General features: G+C 45.2%; 1 protein-coding gene across 4 annotated transcripts in view; it reads left to right on the forward strand.

The window, feature by feature from the left end:
* asic1c (acid-sensing (proton-gated) ion channel 1c) overlaps positions 1-16,986 on the forward strand; it is a 71,891-nt gene that overhangs the window by 49,838 nt on the left and 5,067 nt on the right. For 2 of the 4 annotated variants that reach the window (XM_030362783.1, XM_030362784.1), the window contains exons 2-10: positions 7,589-7,739; positions 8,463-8,590; positions 12,809-12,959; positions 13,384-13,440; positions 13,965-14,118; positions 14,392-14,483; positions 14,834-14,913; positions 15,328-15,399; positions 16,637-16,689. In XM_030362783.1, coding sequence (XP_030218643.1) covers positions 7,589-7,739; positions 8,463-8,590; positions 12,809-12,959; positions 13,384-13,440; positions 13,965-14,118; positions 14,392-14,483; positions 14,834-14,913; positions 15,328-15,399; positions 16,637-16,689 — 938 coding nt within the window. Of the gene's footprint in view, positions 1-3,996; positions 5,344-7,588; positions 7,740-8,462; positions 8,591-12,808; positions 12,960-13,383; positions 13,441-13,964; positions 14,119-14,391; positions 14,484-14,833; positions 14,914-15,327; positions 15,400-16,636; positions 16,690-16,986 lie in introns of those variants that run through there. The other 2 variants (XM_030362781.1, XM_030362782.1) reach the window with 2 other exon arrangements.

Here is a 16,986-nt window from a genome sequence, read left to right on the forward strand (position 1 = left end):
ACGTCTGTGTGATGCTTCCATTCACACCGGCAATCTCTCCCCGACAATGACGGAGGAGAGACGGCGGAATGTCCACAGACGCGGTGTATGAATAGTGAGAACAGCGCAGATGCATGCCTTTGGGTGCAGTCTGAACACTTACTACGGGCGGACAATGGCTTCCTGATTGCGGTGAGTCACGCCGTACGGTAACGGTTTGGGTCGTCGTTTGAAGCTTTGGTAACAATATGTTGTTTCATTGACCAGCCACTAGGTGTCTCCCTTTCCTCAAAAGTTGTCGTCCAGCCAAATTGTGACAGCGGGACACTTTTTTCGATGCGTATAATTTTGTGAGCGGTAATGTTGGCAGGGGATTTCATCTTCATGCCCCAGATTTGTATTTGTTTTAATTAGACTTTTCGAACATCTCTTATTGGTAATAATTCTGCACACACCAATAGATCCTGGTCTATTATTTGGTGCGAATGGAAAGCTAACACTGTCATTGTGTCAATTGTGGATATAGGCCTATATATATATATATGTATATGGTAAAAAAATATGTGTTTATTTTTTACACTTGTCGGCTATATCTATAAGCACGTTTTTTTTCCTCTTCCCCATCTTTTCGCTGCGAGTGTGTGTGCTTGCGTGTGTGCCTGTCTAATTGCTGTCAGATATCTGCTTGGTGTCGGCCATTCTCACCGGCCCAGGCAGCAGCAAAGCCAGAACTCTCTTCTGTTCCTAATTAGACCCCAGGGGTTCAGCTGAGCTCCCACATCAAACGGGAGAGAGACTTCTCTCTGACAAGCTGAGGAAGTCCAGCCCATCCTTAAATGGTGTAACAGGGTAAAGAGTAGGCCTAAATCAACGTATCTGGTGCCATCGCTTAGGCCGGTATCATTATATTTATACATCTCTCGCTGCTTGTTTTCCTGCAATACACAAGTCATCTTAATTTAATGTTATTCCTAATACTACATAAGTACAAATACTTGCTCTTAAGCAGCCATAAATGCAGTCGTAATGGTGTCAGCAGAATGCCTTATTTACTTTCTGGAGAAATGTATTTCAAATGTATTAGTTTCCATTACCCTGAAAACGGGATTTCCTGGTGCCTTCAATGGTTCATAGAAGTGTTCTCTGCCACGACTGAGACGAATGTTGCTTCAGTGGTCAACTAACCAATCAGGGCACCTTTGGCTTTGATTGGTCCTGAAGGGCTCTGAGAGGACGATTTGGGTCTGAACGGTTTAAAAAGCGGATGCTCTAATTTGCACCTCGCTGATAGGATTTAATTCAACAGATGAACCACGACCCGGGGAACAGGGGCTAAACGTGATGCGGAGCGTAGATGCGACTCTGGGCGTCGCAGGTTCGAACAGATCCCTGAAACATAATTTGGTCCAAACTTCAGAGCAGGAGACAACACTGGGACTAACCAGTGCGATTGACTCTCACGTCACGGGGGTCCTGATAAATACATCTGGGGAAGTAGGATTAATGGTTAAATGTGTCTGCATTGATACGCTTCAAACAAGGAATTGAGCGGAAAGGAAAACAATAGTGCTAATCCGTAAGAATGAGACATTTTGACCTCTGACAGTAATGGAGAAGTAATATAGGTTTCCTCTGAGTATTCATCCATGATCAGATTAATTTATAGTTTAAAATGGAGAGCTTAATACTCTTTTGTGTCAAACGACAGCCGTGTTCAACCCTGAATGCTAATGATCTTAAAGGGTTGGAGATTGTTATTCGGCACAAAAACACCCGATGGGTGTTGAACAAGCCGGTGGTGTATTTCAACCTGTGTTGTGTGTGCCCCTGGTGGCCTGTGAGGGTACTACATGCGATGCGTGGGATTGAATTCTTGAAATGGACACATTTACCACGATAGAAAGGGAAAACCTATTAATAATAATAATACTCAACTCAAAGTGCTCAAAGTGTATTAAATACATCCTAAATATATTTTCAGTAAATGTAGTATTATGACTTGCTATTATTTAAAAAATAGTGAAATTCCGTTCATTTTTCTTTTTCTATTGAGGTTTTGTGGGAATTTGTGTTTGCTAAATATACACACGCATCCCTGGGCAGAAGCATGCCCAGGGATGCTTCTGGATAACAACCGCCGTAATAATCAAGCATAAAGTTATACCCGAACATCTCCACTATGATCTCGTAAAAAATATGCATGGCTGTACTTTTGTACAGCCATGGTTTTGTACAGGCATCCCGACAGCCATGGTTGGGATTTGACTCGTTCTAGTACATCTGTGTTGTTATTTGGCGCGATACACAATCACAAAAAGGGCAATAAACCAACAGCTGTATCTGAGGCCGTTATTCGTGGTAGGCTACTGTGAGACACCATTTGAATGCTTTAAACACAAGTGCTACTCGTATCCCATAAAGAGGGACATCCTCACTCAATCTGTCTGCTGTTTTATAATGATGTGTTGGCATGGCGTTCAAAGTTTGAAGCAGAAACAGTCTGCGGATGATTTATGACAGGCAGGTGCTGACACTAAGACATTGAATGCTGTCAAACTGTTATCATGCCCCGTCTCAAGTTTATGTTTCTAGCATAGGCCTATCCGGTCCATGAGACTTTGTAATAAAACCCTTCTTACCATTAGAACTGTACAGCTGGCAGGTGGATTTTGATGGGCTGTGCAGTTTTCTTCTGCTCCCAATGTTGATGCTGGAATGGTGGTGTTTACCCTGGTCTTGAAACACTTTGAGCCGCTCAAAGACTTGCCATCTATTCTGAATGTATTACGTTTATTCTAATCTGTTATTGAGGCCCGGTTCACACAGTGCCTGAGGTTTTCAAGGCGTTTTGCTGCGGTTTTGCCTTGCCTCCACACGGCAACAGAAGTTTTTGGCCCTGAAAGCGGAGACTTTTATAATCCTTTTTGTCTTTTTAAAACTCAGCCCTTGCCTTGTGGACTGGTGGAAGCGTAACTTTTTGAAAACAAAACGACACGCTGATGTGAAGCCGTTGTACTCCGGCTCGCGTTTTTTTTTTATGTTTATTTGTATATTTTAGCAGAAAGGAACACCGCCGCCTACTGTCTGGGTATACTTACTACACCATTTTCACTGGTTGGTGCGTTTTCGTGTGGATGAAGATAGCTCTGAAAACGTTGTGTGGATGCAAAAAACTTTTCCTTTTTAACGGCCTTATGTTCTCCTCTCTTGTGTGTTTACATCTCCCTGTTCTCAGAAAGATACAATTAATGATTTTACCAATATGCTTATTAATATAGTTCATGCTAAATATATTCTATCTATGTTTTTTGTATGTAGCTTATAGAATATAACATATTTGCCCTGACGGTGGTTATTTGTTGCGGTTAAATGTATTTAATATTATATATTAATTTGTGAAATTATTTGTATAATATATTATATACAAGTGACTACCATTATCAAACATGAATACACACAAGGCTACATTTTTACCAATACATATGCATATATATATGACATTTGTAATGTAACTCATGTTAAACAGCTGAACAGCTGAATTAAACCTACAGCACAGATACAGTGAAGGTTTCTGCACTCCGACCATCCGTCCTGTCGGTATTCTGATCAAAGTCAGGGACCGCTCAGTTGGATCCAATTATACTGTAAGATGGAATGCCTCGCTGGGTTTCTGTAGCCCACGGTTATGGTTGAAAGACATAAAATCCATAACAACTATCAATATTTTTTTGATAGAATTTGAGAAAAACAAATATATAATATCACTGATTTACAGCAAAGTTATCAAATATGAACAGTTTCTATTGATCTTTGAACAAGTTGCAAAGAAAAAATCACTTTGAAGGATAAAGAATCTGAGGGCTGGCTTTTGACCACCCCCTGGGCGAAGATTTGGTAGTGAAAAGCGAGGCTATAGCACCCCAGATATGAATAATATATAGGACTGGAGCTCTACTCCATCACTGGGAGAAGAAAACAATTCCCTTCTCTGGCTCCACCTCGTTCTCCGTTCGCCAGTCGCTAGGCTGTGGAGCAACTGGCTCTGTGTATCTCGGTGCAGACTGCACGCCAACCGGCTGGAAACGGCATCCCTCCAGCCTTCGGAAGGCAGACGGCAAGACAACAGGCTGGAAACAGCTTCCCTTCGGCTTAGGAGAGGCGCAGGAAGGTGTCTGGCTCTAGCTGACTGCTGGACGGAAGGAGAAGTCACCAAAATGTGTAGTTATCTGGAATAAGGAGAGGGAGATTGAAGAGCTGAGATAACAGGGTAGGTTTTTTATTATTTTTTTCAGGGGGGGGATGTTTCCAACTCCTTTCCTCTTGGACTGATGTCGTGGCTTACATCTGCAATTATCACATCCATGTATCTATGGACGAAGGTATGCTGATGGCTCTGCTTTACTATTCCCACTACTGACTGGATCGATTCAGTGTTTTATTCTTTTACTCCAATAAAGGGACCATTATCCAAATCAGCCTTACATGCCTGAGGGGAACAGTTCCTTTGTTCACATCTCCCAGGCACACTTCTTCCATTTCCGGACAGAAGGACCACACTGCTCTCTGATTCCTTCAAAATAAGATCCTGATCAAGACTGAAACGCTTTTATTTCCCAATCAGGTTTCAAATTCAAACTGTACGTGTCAGCTGAAACCGCCGAGGATTGCAAAGGGAAGCTGCATATTTTGGCAGGAGCCACCCACCTGTGAACCGTCAGCATGTCAAGCCCAACCAAATCTGCCTCCGTCTCCTTCGCGGCCCACCAAACTCCCGAAGCCCAGAAGGATGCCCCCCTCAGGGGCTTGGAGACCACCGCCCTCAGGACAACATGGAAGGAGAGCACCCTGGCTTTCTTGAGGAGGACCAAGATCCACGGGCTGAGGTTTGTGTTCACACTGGAGAAGTCCCGACCGCAGCGGGCTCTCTGGCTGCTGGCCTTCTGCATGTGCGTGGCCATGCTGGTCACCTGGTCGGGGAACCGCATCTTCTACCTGTTGTCCTACCCCGCAGTCACCAAGATCTACATGGTGTGGGCCCACAACATGTCCTTCCCCGCGGTCACCTTCTGCAACAAGAACGTGTTCCGCGTGTCGAGTCTGACCCAGGACGACCTGTACCACAGCGGCTACTGGATGGACCTCATGCACCCTAACCACACGGTCATGGCGACCGGCCGGGCCATCCTCCAGGAGGACCACAAGCAGGGCCTGCTGGGCCTGCTGGACTTCAGCGACTACAGTCCGCCCCCGGACTCTAACATCAACACCACCGAGATGATGGGCAGGTTGGGGCACCAATTGGAGCATATGCTGCTCGAGTGCAGGTTCCGCGGGGAGGTGTGCACCTACAGAAACTTCAGCACAGTATGTACAGAACCGCGGTGTTTGTGGTGTGTGTCGCCGATGTGACGGTGGCTGACTGGGTGTGTTAAAAATGTGGGCTGGAGGGGGGGGGGGGCTTGCCTCCTGTTTCCAGGCCTGTTTCGGTGAGGTGTCAAAATGGCAGAGCAACATATTTTCTTTGTCTCGTATGTTTTATTCTCCAGAGCTTTAGTCTCGATGTGTTGCTGCACAACCAAAGGCCCCCGACGGCCACATGCATACACCCGCACACACGCACACCCTGACACCCACAGACATGCTGACACACACACCCGCACACTGATACACACGTCGACACCAACACACACACACACACACACATGCTGACATCCACACACATACACTCTGACAACCGCACATTTAAACGCTAACACACACACGCACGCACAAATATACGCATATACCCTGACAACCACACACATGCCCACACACACTGACACACAGACATGCACACTGACGCACACGCTGACACACACACACACAAAAACACTGACACCCACACACACACGCTGACACCAACAGACATGCACACACACATACACGCTAACACACACAAACACACACACAGACTTACACCCTGACAACCACACATATACACGCTAACACACATATACTCTGACACCCACATACACCCTGACAACCATATACACACTGACACCCACACACATATACGGCACACACAAAGACATGGACAGTGACACACACACATGCACTGACATCACGCTGTGTGCTGACACACACACACACACACACACACATACACACTGACACCCACACACACACGCTGACACCCACACACATACACTCTGACACAAACACACACATACACTGACACCAACACATATACACTCTGACACACACATACACGCTGACACACACACACACATACACTCTGACACAAACACACACACACACACGTACACACACACACACACAGACCTTGACGCCCCTATATACACTCCAATAAAAACACACGCAGTATGTATTTTTTCACTTTCATCACGTTTTTTCTAACTGTAACCACCTCCGTCTCAAGGGACCCGAGGACAGGAATCTTCCGTCTCCACAATCATCACTGTGCGTCTGCTGCTGCTAGGGGGTTTCTCTAGCTCTGAGTCTCTCATTGTGCGTCAGTGACAACAACTCCAGCAAAGAACCATGGCAGCATTAATAATTCAGACATTATAAATCAGCAACGCTAATTAAAATGTCAGCATTTCGAATTAAGCATCTGATGGTTCATTTTGTATGTTGCCCTTCGAACATGATATCTATATGTGCATGGATTCCCTCCCGTTCCCTTAGTTACTTAATTGGTAAATGGATAACTGTTCCCATCCAACTAACCATGTCCTCAGAATATAGGTGCATAGGAAAGAAATCAAACTTTTGTATTTCCTTTTGTAGTTCACCTTCATTTTATAGTAAGTTTCCTGGTCATGTGCAAATATCAAGGTGTGTGTGTGTGTGTGTGTGTGTGTGTGTGTGTGTGTGTGTGTGTGTGTGTGTGTGTGTGTGTGTGTGTGTGTGTGCGCGTGTGGAAATGTTTGTTTTGGGTGTTTAAAGATGGACATAAACAGTCCTTCTAGTCGGAAGCCCTGATGTTGTGTTCCCTCATGTCTTCACGAGGCAAACCCACAATGCCTTTGGTGGGCTGTGTTTTTCACAGCAGTCACAGACCAATCATCATGTTCACAGTGCATGAACAATATCTTTACCACACATTATTATTATCTGCCGTGGCTCCACCTTTATGTCAAACAATCTCAAAGCTTTATGCTTTTTGTCTCAGCGTCGGGGAGCTTGACTGCAAAAAGAAAGGACAACACAGAACACATCAATGAATCACATTTATGCGAGGAAACGTAAAGCTTCCATCTTCTCTTGATGCCTCGCTAACCAAATCCTAGAATGATAAGAAATATATAAATCAGCTCTGTTTCCAGCAATCCTCTCAGTTGCCTTTCAAATAACATGGGTAACTATTGCATTACAATGAATGGAAAAAGGTAAATGGACTTTACTTATTCAGCGCTTTTCTAACCAGTGGCCACTCAAGGCGACAGCCAGCTCGTCGGGAGCAGTTAGGGTGTGGTGCCTTGCTCAGGGACACCTCGACACTCGGCTAGGAGAAGCTGGGGATCAAACTAGCAACCTTCTGGTTACCAGCCGACCCGCTCTGCCTCCTGCCGCCAAATGAATGTATTTCCCTTTTTCTCAACCCCAGATTTACACACGCTACGGAAAGTGTTACACCTTCAACTCCGGTCTGGACGGGAACCCGCTGTTGACCACGCTGAAAGGAGGCACGGGGAACGGCCTGGAGATCATGCTGGACATCCAGCAGGACGAGTACCTGCCCGTGTGGGGAGAAACAGGTCAGTTGTTAACGTTGGCGTCTTCTAGTGCTTCCGCTTTTATTTTGAAAGGACACCTGTAACCGGGCTAGCTCAAAGGTCCCATGACATGCCACCAGGTGTGGGTTGATTAGCCGTTACAAGCCGTTTTGGAAATATGTCCCTTATGACATCCCAGGTGGGCGTGTCCACCTAGATGTGTGACGGATAGATGAGCAACGTTTGCTACAGTCCACTGGGTAGGCTGGTAGACTGATCTATCCAGCGCACATCTAGGTGTACACGCCCACCTGTGATGTCATAAGGGACAGGTTTCCAAAACGGCTTGCAACGGCTTATCAGCCCACACCTGGTGGCATGTCATGGGACCTTTAACTGTTTTCAGCGTGGTTTGATGACACTGCTTGATAATAACGTATTGATAATAACCTATTGATCCATTTTATTTATTTATTCGCTGTAAAAATAAAAGCTTATAAAGACTTAATAAAATGCAGGTAATAGCATTTCATGACCCAGAAAAATAACCCAATCCATTATTCATGAATGGCGATGATGATGTCAATGCATTGTTAGCCTTGCCAAACCTTCCTCCCTGCTACCCTTCCAGCATGTCTTTTTTGCCCAGTCCTTGCTGGTCACCTGATGCCTACCTGGTAACCCAGAGTGCCGCTGTGCCTCTGGAGGGCCGGTGTGAGGCCGCTGTTTGTCTCATTGTGTCTGTCCTGCTGTCTGTGTCCACAGACGAGACCTCGTACGAAGCGGGCATCAAGGTCCAGATCCACAGCCAGGACGAACCGCCCTTCATCGACCAGCTGGGGTTTGGCGTTGCGCCTGGTTTTCAAACCTTTGTGTCATGTCAACAGCAACTGGTAGCTAACATTTGGTCTTGCGCACCACCACCACCACCAAACACCACCTCCGCTTCTCAGACCTCCATGTGTCGCTCGGCATCTTCCCCCCACCCCCCTTTCCACTCACTCACACACACACACTGACCCCTCTTCTATGCTTAAACTCCACCCCTCCGCCCTACCCGTACCCCCACCCCCCTCGGTGTCATGGGGGCCCTGGACTCAAAACACGTCTGCTTTTCAGTCCATGTGTGCATGAAACAGGGATGGAGGATCTTGAGATGGAAACAAGGTGCCTTGGTGGGCTGAGCTTCACTGGTAGGACGGGAGAAGATTCAAGCACGCAATTTAATAATGCTTGGTTGAACCCTAGTCCTTTTCTTGACTTCAATTGGAGCCCAAGCAAGTGATGACCATTCATGGAACGAAAAGATAGACTTTGTTTTCTGCACCACTAGAACCAGGCGAAGGTTGTGACATTGGATCAGAATGTTTTATGTATTTCACGTGTATTGTGGTTACGGGACGATGAGGAAGGCAAGGACACTGATGAAGAGGTAACTTCTAGCTGCATTCAAGTTCAGAAGAACGGTTCTTGGCCCATTAAACACAGATTGTTAGGAACATTCCCAAAACTGATATTTTACCTCTTGTTTACCCGTCCACTGTCCAGTCCGTGAAGGAGAAAGCATTAAAAGCCTTAAGCATGGGGGGGGTGCAAGCTCATACATTTCTCCTCCCAGTTCATTGATTTCCAAATCTAATCAAAACATAAAGCGCTTTTCGGATGTTACCAAGACAGCAGATCTTTAAAACGGTTTCCACGGTGCGGTACAACAGTGCGGAGGCTAAACCTGATAGGATTTTTACAGTGATTCATGCAGTATGTGTTGATTTATTTAGCGTAGTGCTTGTTAGCCGCAGGGCACGCCGCTAGCATGTTTCCCCCGTTTGCTAATCCGTCCCCATCAGGCTTGTAATGTTTTTTTTAATTCATTAGCCAGAAATGGTAAAATACATGGCTCTGTAATTCATTATCCTGGGTAATTAGTTTTAATCTAAAATCTCCATATCTCTGTGAAGCAAACGGTCACGGGCTGGTGGAAGCAGAACATTTACCACTTCAGAACAGACGCACTCAAAGATGGCACTTCGGTTTTGTGCAATTATCGGTTTGTGCAATTATTTCTTTGTTGGAGCGTTCTGCCTTACTACAAGGGGAATTCAATAAAATATGGATTATTCATTAATATTTCTGCTTGTTGGGAGAACATGCTTTTCTGTGGGTTTAATAGCCATTAAACTAACAGATTGTATTACAACCTATCACAGGGTATTACATCTTGATAGGTTACAATAGTATTACAAGATATATTACAATCTATCAGATGCATCTTGATAGGTTACAATAGTATAACAAAATCTATTACAACCTATGAGTAGAGAAAATTTGAAGAACAAATATTAGTATTTCTATAATCAATTATCAACCTAGAATCAATGTTGTTGATCAGCTGCTCTGGTTTTCCCACACTAAATTCCAATGCCTTCAAAGCCTGCTTATAGTCTGAAATACTTACTCATCCCCCTCACAGGTGTTGAATCCTTGATAGAAAGTTGAGATTTCGTGATTCTGCCGGTCCAGCTCTATCCATTCATCTGGATAGGTTTCCCCGCTGACTGTCAGACTGACGGATGAGGTGGGAAAGCATGGGGCAGACGGCTGAATAACCAACTAACCAGCGCTGCTTCTGAGCCATCAGTAACGGGCGCCACTGGGACAATCCGATTGGATTTTTATTTAGTATTTGGCCTTGGCAGGAGATGGTGGAGGACAGAGGGCCTTGACCAATCAGATGTGGCAAATCCTTTATTTTGCTGCCCTCACATGATTAATGATGTGTGGTGTGTTCCCTCTTCTCCCTCCTTCCCTCCTTCCCTCCTACCCTAGATGAGACATCCCATGACGCAGCTTCACTCTCTGAGCTGTGCTTCACACTCTCTCTCGCAGTCAGAGCCTCCTTTCCTCCATGAGCCAGGCTTCACTCTCAGTCAGAGCCTACTTTCCTTGATGAGCCAGGCTTCACAGTCAGAGCCTATTTTCCTTCATGAGCCAGGCTTCACTCTCAGTCAGAGCCTACTTTCCTTGATGTGCCAGGCTTCACAGTCAGAGCCTATTTTCCTCCATGAGCCAGGCTTCACTCTCAGTCAGAGCCTACTTTCCTTGATGAGCCAGGCTTCACAGTCAGAGCCTATTTTCCTTCATGAGCTGGGCCAGTCAGAGCTTCCTTTCCGCCCTGAGCCAGGCTTCACAGTCAGAGCCACCTTCCTTCATGAGCTGGGCTTCACTCAGTCAGAGCTTCCTTTCCGCCCTGAGCCAGGCTTCACTCCCATTCAGAGCATCCTTTCCTCCATAAGCCAGGCTTCACCCTCAGTCACAGCCTCCTTAGCTCGACTTTGGGCAGGGCCCGGGCACCCAAACATTTGTTTCCACTCAAGAGCAGAGGTTAGCATATTCCTGTCTTGAAATGCTGCATGACCCGAGATTTATATATTGTTAAGTAGCCCCCCACACCCAAATCCGAATTCAACAGCCCCATTCCCTCCGCTGTGAACGGAGCCATCTGTGTCTTTTCTTTTCCTTTTTAGTTTTCGTGTGGCGGGAGCACAAGTAAATCTCAGGACTGACGATACATCCTCGTCCCTGCCGCCTTTACCGTAGCCATTAAAGAGCTGCTAATTCCCTCCACTGGGGCTAACATGTGCAGCCCACACATGCGGCCCAGAAGGTTCTCTGCTGCTGTGTGTCTCTGTGACTTCAGCCTTGTTGTTATTATTATTTGATGCACTACCCCCTCGTTCAACACATTCATTTGACTTACTCCCCTCGTCCTCGCCTTTGTTTTCCGTGTTGCGTTCATGAGAAGCGATCTCTGTGTTGGATGTCCCCCAGTGGGCCCACAGCCACTCATCATTTCCTTAAACTCATCATCAACCATGCACGTGAGGGTCTTTCCCAAGACCCCCCCCCCATAACTCTCTCCGGCTATGCTGCCAGCAGAATTTCAATAAGAGCTTAATTATGTTTGCATGTTTAAATCCTCGGCCTTCCAGAATTAAGACTCTATGGGCCACCTACTATTGAGTAAATGTCCTTCTCAGGTGGCAAAGCTTAATCTGGATGGACTGGAGGGGAGGATTAGGCGTCAGGGTGAACTGCAGTTAGAGGTTGTAGTACTTGAGTTTATTATGCAGGACTCCTGCTCTGATAAGAGCCCCCCCCCCCCCGTTGGATGTTTGTCTGAATAACCTTGATATATTGGAGAAGTGTCAGATCACTTTCAAACATATGCATGTGTTTTTACGTCAAACTAAGCAAGGTTTTTCAAAAACTCAACTGTGTGCCAGAGATCCGAATGGGCAAGTCTAATTTTAGAAGAGATATCGTTTATCAAAGAGTGGTCGCTGTGGGAAAATGAGAAACGTTCTTAATAAGAGGATCCATTTCAAATTCCCGGACATACATTTGAATATCATGACCTGTAACTGGATTTTAGCATTGAAGTGCAAAACACGAGACCTATGCCGACGCTTTGCCTATAGGGTTAGCAAATGCTACCGCCTAACCCTATGCCTGCTAACCATACCATAATACCATCAATCTTATTAACATGTAAGCTTTGGATAAAAGTAGCATTTATAAAGTAAAAGTATTGCACTCAATACCAGCGTAGACTTTGACCACAGAGCACCATCGCGATTCACATTCCGTGTCCATCGATCGCGGTGGCGTCCCTTCTGACACTCCATATTTTCCTGCTGTGAGTCGATAGCATTAGGCCTGTTTCCATTCCCCCATGATCCTCTGCGGTCTGCTTCCCGCACAATAGGACAGGCACTGCATCAGTAATGTTCCCTAACCTGCCAACGCAATGCCTGCTGCAACACGCACAGCCCCATACCCTGTTCACCCACTGTCTCTTTAAATCGGATCGGGCGTCCTGTGTCAGCACTGTCCACAAACACTCAAAAGTTGTAGTTTTGTATTGTATTTTTCTTGTCTGTATGTTTTCGCGGCTGCCTGCGGTCCTTTTTTTGGTAACAATTATCCATTTTCCGGTGCCAGACTGTTGTCCGCTGGGCTTGACTGGTGTGTTGATGTGTCGGTGTACCGGTCTGGCAGACGGACCCCTACGGGAATAAAACACACCCTTATTTCCCCCCCCCCTCTTCCAGCTGCAGTACCTGCCACCGCCTTGGGGCGACTGCAAGTCCACCCCCATAGACTCCGAGTTCTTCTCCACGTACAGCATCACGGCGTGCCGCATCGACTGTGAGACGCGCTACCTGGTGGAGAACTGCAACTGCAGGATGGTGCACATGCCCGGTAGGCCCCGACTGGCCCCCAACTAAAGCTTAGAGTTTGTTCAGCAAACAGAACCATTTTGATAATGTCTCCCGCTGTGAACTTGCAGCTATCCATTACTGTATGTTGCACGTCCTTGCACTTATAAAATATCACTTAGCGCGATGTAGCGTCTTATCCTAGCTATCTTTGTTGTGGGTTAACCTAGCGATTGTTGGTGCTCGGCACTTGGTTCTATTAACATCCTTACTGTACCAAAAGCGATATATTGTTGTCTTTATAACGTTTTTTTGGACAAATGTAAACGTTAAGGTGCCTTGGATAAAAGCGTCAGCTCAACTCCCTGAATGTCAATTCAGAAGACAGAGGGTAGAGTTGTGTTGTGTGTTATTGGTGCGAGCAGAATAACGACGCCTTTCTGTCCCCTCTGTGTGGTGTTGAACAGGTACCTCGACTGTTTGCACACCTGAGCAGTACAAAGACTGTGCTGACCCGGCGTTAGGTGAGCCAAAGCCCAAGGACTGCAAACAGAGACGATTATTAGTTGTTGTTTTTTTAGCAAAACAAATGGATTATTTTCCCAGGGATTGTTTGACTGCATGAATCTCCGTGCGCGTCAGATAGCCCAGTCATCCAGGCAGCTCGCAGCCAGCGGGCGCCAAACGGCACAACATGACACATAAATTAAACCCTGGAGAATAGTTTGGCATTCACTCGAATGAGGGGTTATCAGTCAGTGCTGGAAAACATTCGTATCTTTTAAATCCCATTAAAACATTGTGTTCTGTTCATGGTTCATTAAAATATAATCAACAGCGTAGATCTTTTTCCCCCTTTCCGTTCCCTTGACATATCCCCTGGATTCGTTCATTATTTTTGTTTCATGGAAAGTGAACGATGGCAGCAAATAGTTCTGTTCTTCGTTTTAATGTGCTTGCTGGCAATGTTCTTTATTATTAAAGATTTAAACTGGGATGCTTGCATACTTGTGCACGGTCCATTGAATGATTTGATCCACATCCACAGACTTTTTGGTAGAGAAAGACAACGATTACTGTGTCTGTGAGACGCCCTGCAACATGACGCGCTATGGCAAGGAGCTCTCCATGGTTAAGATCCCCAGTAAGGCGTCCGCTAAGTATCTGGCTAAGAAATTCAACAAAACCGAGCAATACATCGGGTAAGTATTCGCCCTTTGGCTCTCCGTCCCTGAGATGATGACCTTATGAATGACTTTCCTTTTTTTTTTTTTTTTTTTTTTTTTTCTTTTTTTTGAGTGGATAGTGTTAGCTTAGCGAGATGTTGGTCTCCATCGTTCACCTTCAATGCCATAAAAAACGAGAAGCGATTCAACCTGAAATGTTTTTTAAATTATTTCAATTATATTTGAATTCTTTACTTACCAATGAAAATGGTATCCTGAGAGAATCTCATCTCCCTTCCCTCTCCCCAGAGAAAACCTTTTAGTGCTGGACATCTTCTTTGAAGCTCTGAACTATGAGAAGATCGAGCAGAAGAAAGCGTATGAAATCGCCGGACTTCTCGGTGAGATCCACTAAGCTTACTTTATGATGGATGTAGGAAAGAACAAATGCATGGATCCTAATATAGGAAACCGTCCTCAGGCTTTTACGGCCTTTCTCAAACCGGAGCCTCCGGCTGTGACCACTTAGGACCAATGTACTTGCAGCATTGGAACAGGGAAATAAAGGGGTCCTAAATCCATCTCCAAATGCGAGGCGCTTGAGTTAACACTGGCAGAAAGCCAGGGTTTAAATTCTCTGATTTCGTCAGCTTACACATAGTCACTCACGCGGGAACGCATCGCTATTGGAAGTCAAGTTGACGGTATCTGTGGCAAATGCATGTCTCCATATTTGTCTATGTCCTCCTAGGTGACATCGGAGGACAGATGGGTCTGTTTATTGGAGCCAGCGTCTTGACAATACTGGAAATATTCGACTACTTATACGAGGTAAACACTTTACCCCTTCAGTAAATTCATTTTATGTTTCTGTCGTTTTAGGGAGAAATGCTGTAGCCTATAACTATATTCTGCAGCTATCGATTCTTTTTGAACTTTTGTACATTTCTATTGATGCAATTGGCAGAGCCATGCCCTTAAATATCTGTGTACTGTTGTTATGAATCAGAATCAGAGTTACTTTTATAACATCTTATTGTAGGGCCAACCCAAGTACACGAGAGTACAATTATTAAGCTTGGTTCCTCAACAGTCAGATAGCAGCAACAATAAAAGATAATGCAAATGAATATAAGTAAAAATAAAAATCTTTAAAATAAAGTAAATAATAAGAAGTACAGAAACTAATGTGGAGGGCCATAATCGCTATGCAAGTAAATGACTCTGATCTGCTTTCCTGTCAAGGTGTTCAAGGATAAGGTCCTTGGTTTCTTCATCCGCAAGAAGCGACCACGGCGATGCCAGAGCGATAATCTGGTAATACTTTTATTTTCTGCTTCTCTCGCTGTCGATCCGTGACACCATGTCAGATAAACCCAGGAACCAGAACACTGTCTTCTTGTGTTTAAGATGTGTATTTCTGAAACCTAAACCATGTCAGAATGATGCCCAACTTATTTGAGACTTTTTCACTGCCACCACTTTCACTTTCTGTTCATATGTATTTGAAACTATTCCAAATATGATTTGAACATTGATGTCTAAAGAATAAAACATATCCATCCCAACGGTTTGGATATTTTTGTCTTTAAATCGATAAACACTAACTAGATTTTCCTTTGCGAAGATCTCCTTATGGTTTATTCATCCACCGATGTAGAGATAGATTTTAACGAAATCATCAATGTATCTGGACGTTCTGGTTCCTCTCGTTGGTCATTAATCAAACATAGTGAAGCGTAATTTGCTCAGTGCAGCCAACAATTGTGTTCCTGAGTTCATCTACCTGTTTGTTTCCAACCCCCCCCTGTGCAAAGAACTCTGCTCTTTGTGAGACAAGCCCAAATGTTCTTCATGAGTAACGATGGAGTGAGAAAAAAATCAACTTCAATTTGTCTTTGAAGAAGACTTTGGTTTGTCTCTGAATCAGTGCAGCGTACTGCAGTGGCATGCATGGTCGCCTTGGTTCATTAGATTACAGTTCAACAGAGCAGAACAAGGATGGGTGTGTTCTTCCTTGTCCGAGTAAAGATGTGTAAGAGGAATGATTCCGAGACATCTGGTTTGGTTGAGATCAATCAGGGCATAACGCAAGCCATGGTAGGAAAAATAACCTAAGACACATTGTGCATTTAGCTTTCCTTTCTGCATTCCCCTCCATCCATGTCATAATAGCACTTGCTTAGTCTGATCCATCTTAACCACCTCTTACTCTCATGACAAAGAAACCGTCTCCAACTGACTCGCTCATAAGTCCACGTAAGCAACCGAACTCTGAACACACGGCATATCATCATTTTCAGACGTTAGATGTTTTCCTCCTCCTCAGTGCTCATCCACAATGTTGTAGCTGTACTCTCTCAGCGTTTCCTGCTTGTTAAAGCCCAAAAAGACACCAAAAATCACATTTCATCCTCCCACATTTGATATCCCTCAACTTGAAGCCGCCTGATAGTCCCGGCCCCCTCCCCCACGACTGTTAGCATTGCATTGTGTTTATTATTTCCATTCCAGCCACCCTCACCCATCTTTCTTTTCATCATGTCTATTCCAGGAGTTTCCAGAGAACCCAACCAGCCCTGGTGTCACGCCTAATCATGCCCCCAGGTAGCAAACCCCATTAATATGAGAGCCTCCCTCCAACGCTGTCACTCTCCTCTCTCTTTTTTCGGACATTGTTGGGAAACGTCCCTGTATGGTTCATCCAACACAGGACGCCATCGTCATACATACCATATCCCGTTCGGGGCGGTGGATTAGGTGTTCCACAGGCGGCGGTCTTTCAGTTGAAAGTGGGATTAAATAGGATCATTCACACGGCGCTCTCTGATCTGAAACCCCGTCGCCTCCTATCGACAGGGAGAGGTTAGTTCCACCAGTGTGTGCCCTTTGATCAGCGGAATC

The sequence above is a fragment of the Gadus morhua genome, chromosome 8 (assembly GCF_902167405.1).
Source record: "Gadus morhua chromosome 8, gadMor3.0, whole genome shotgun sequence".
Lineage (NCBI taxonomy): Eukaryota > Metazoa > Chordata > Actinopteri > Gadiformes > Gadidae > Gadus > Gadus morhua.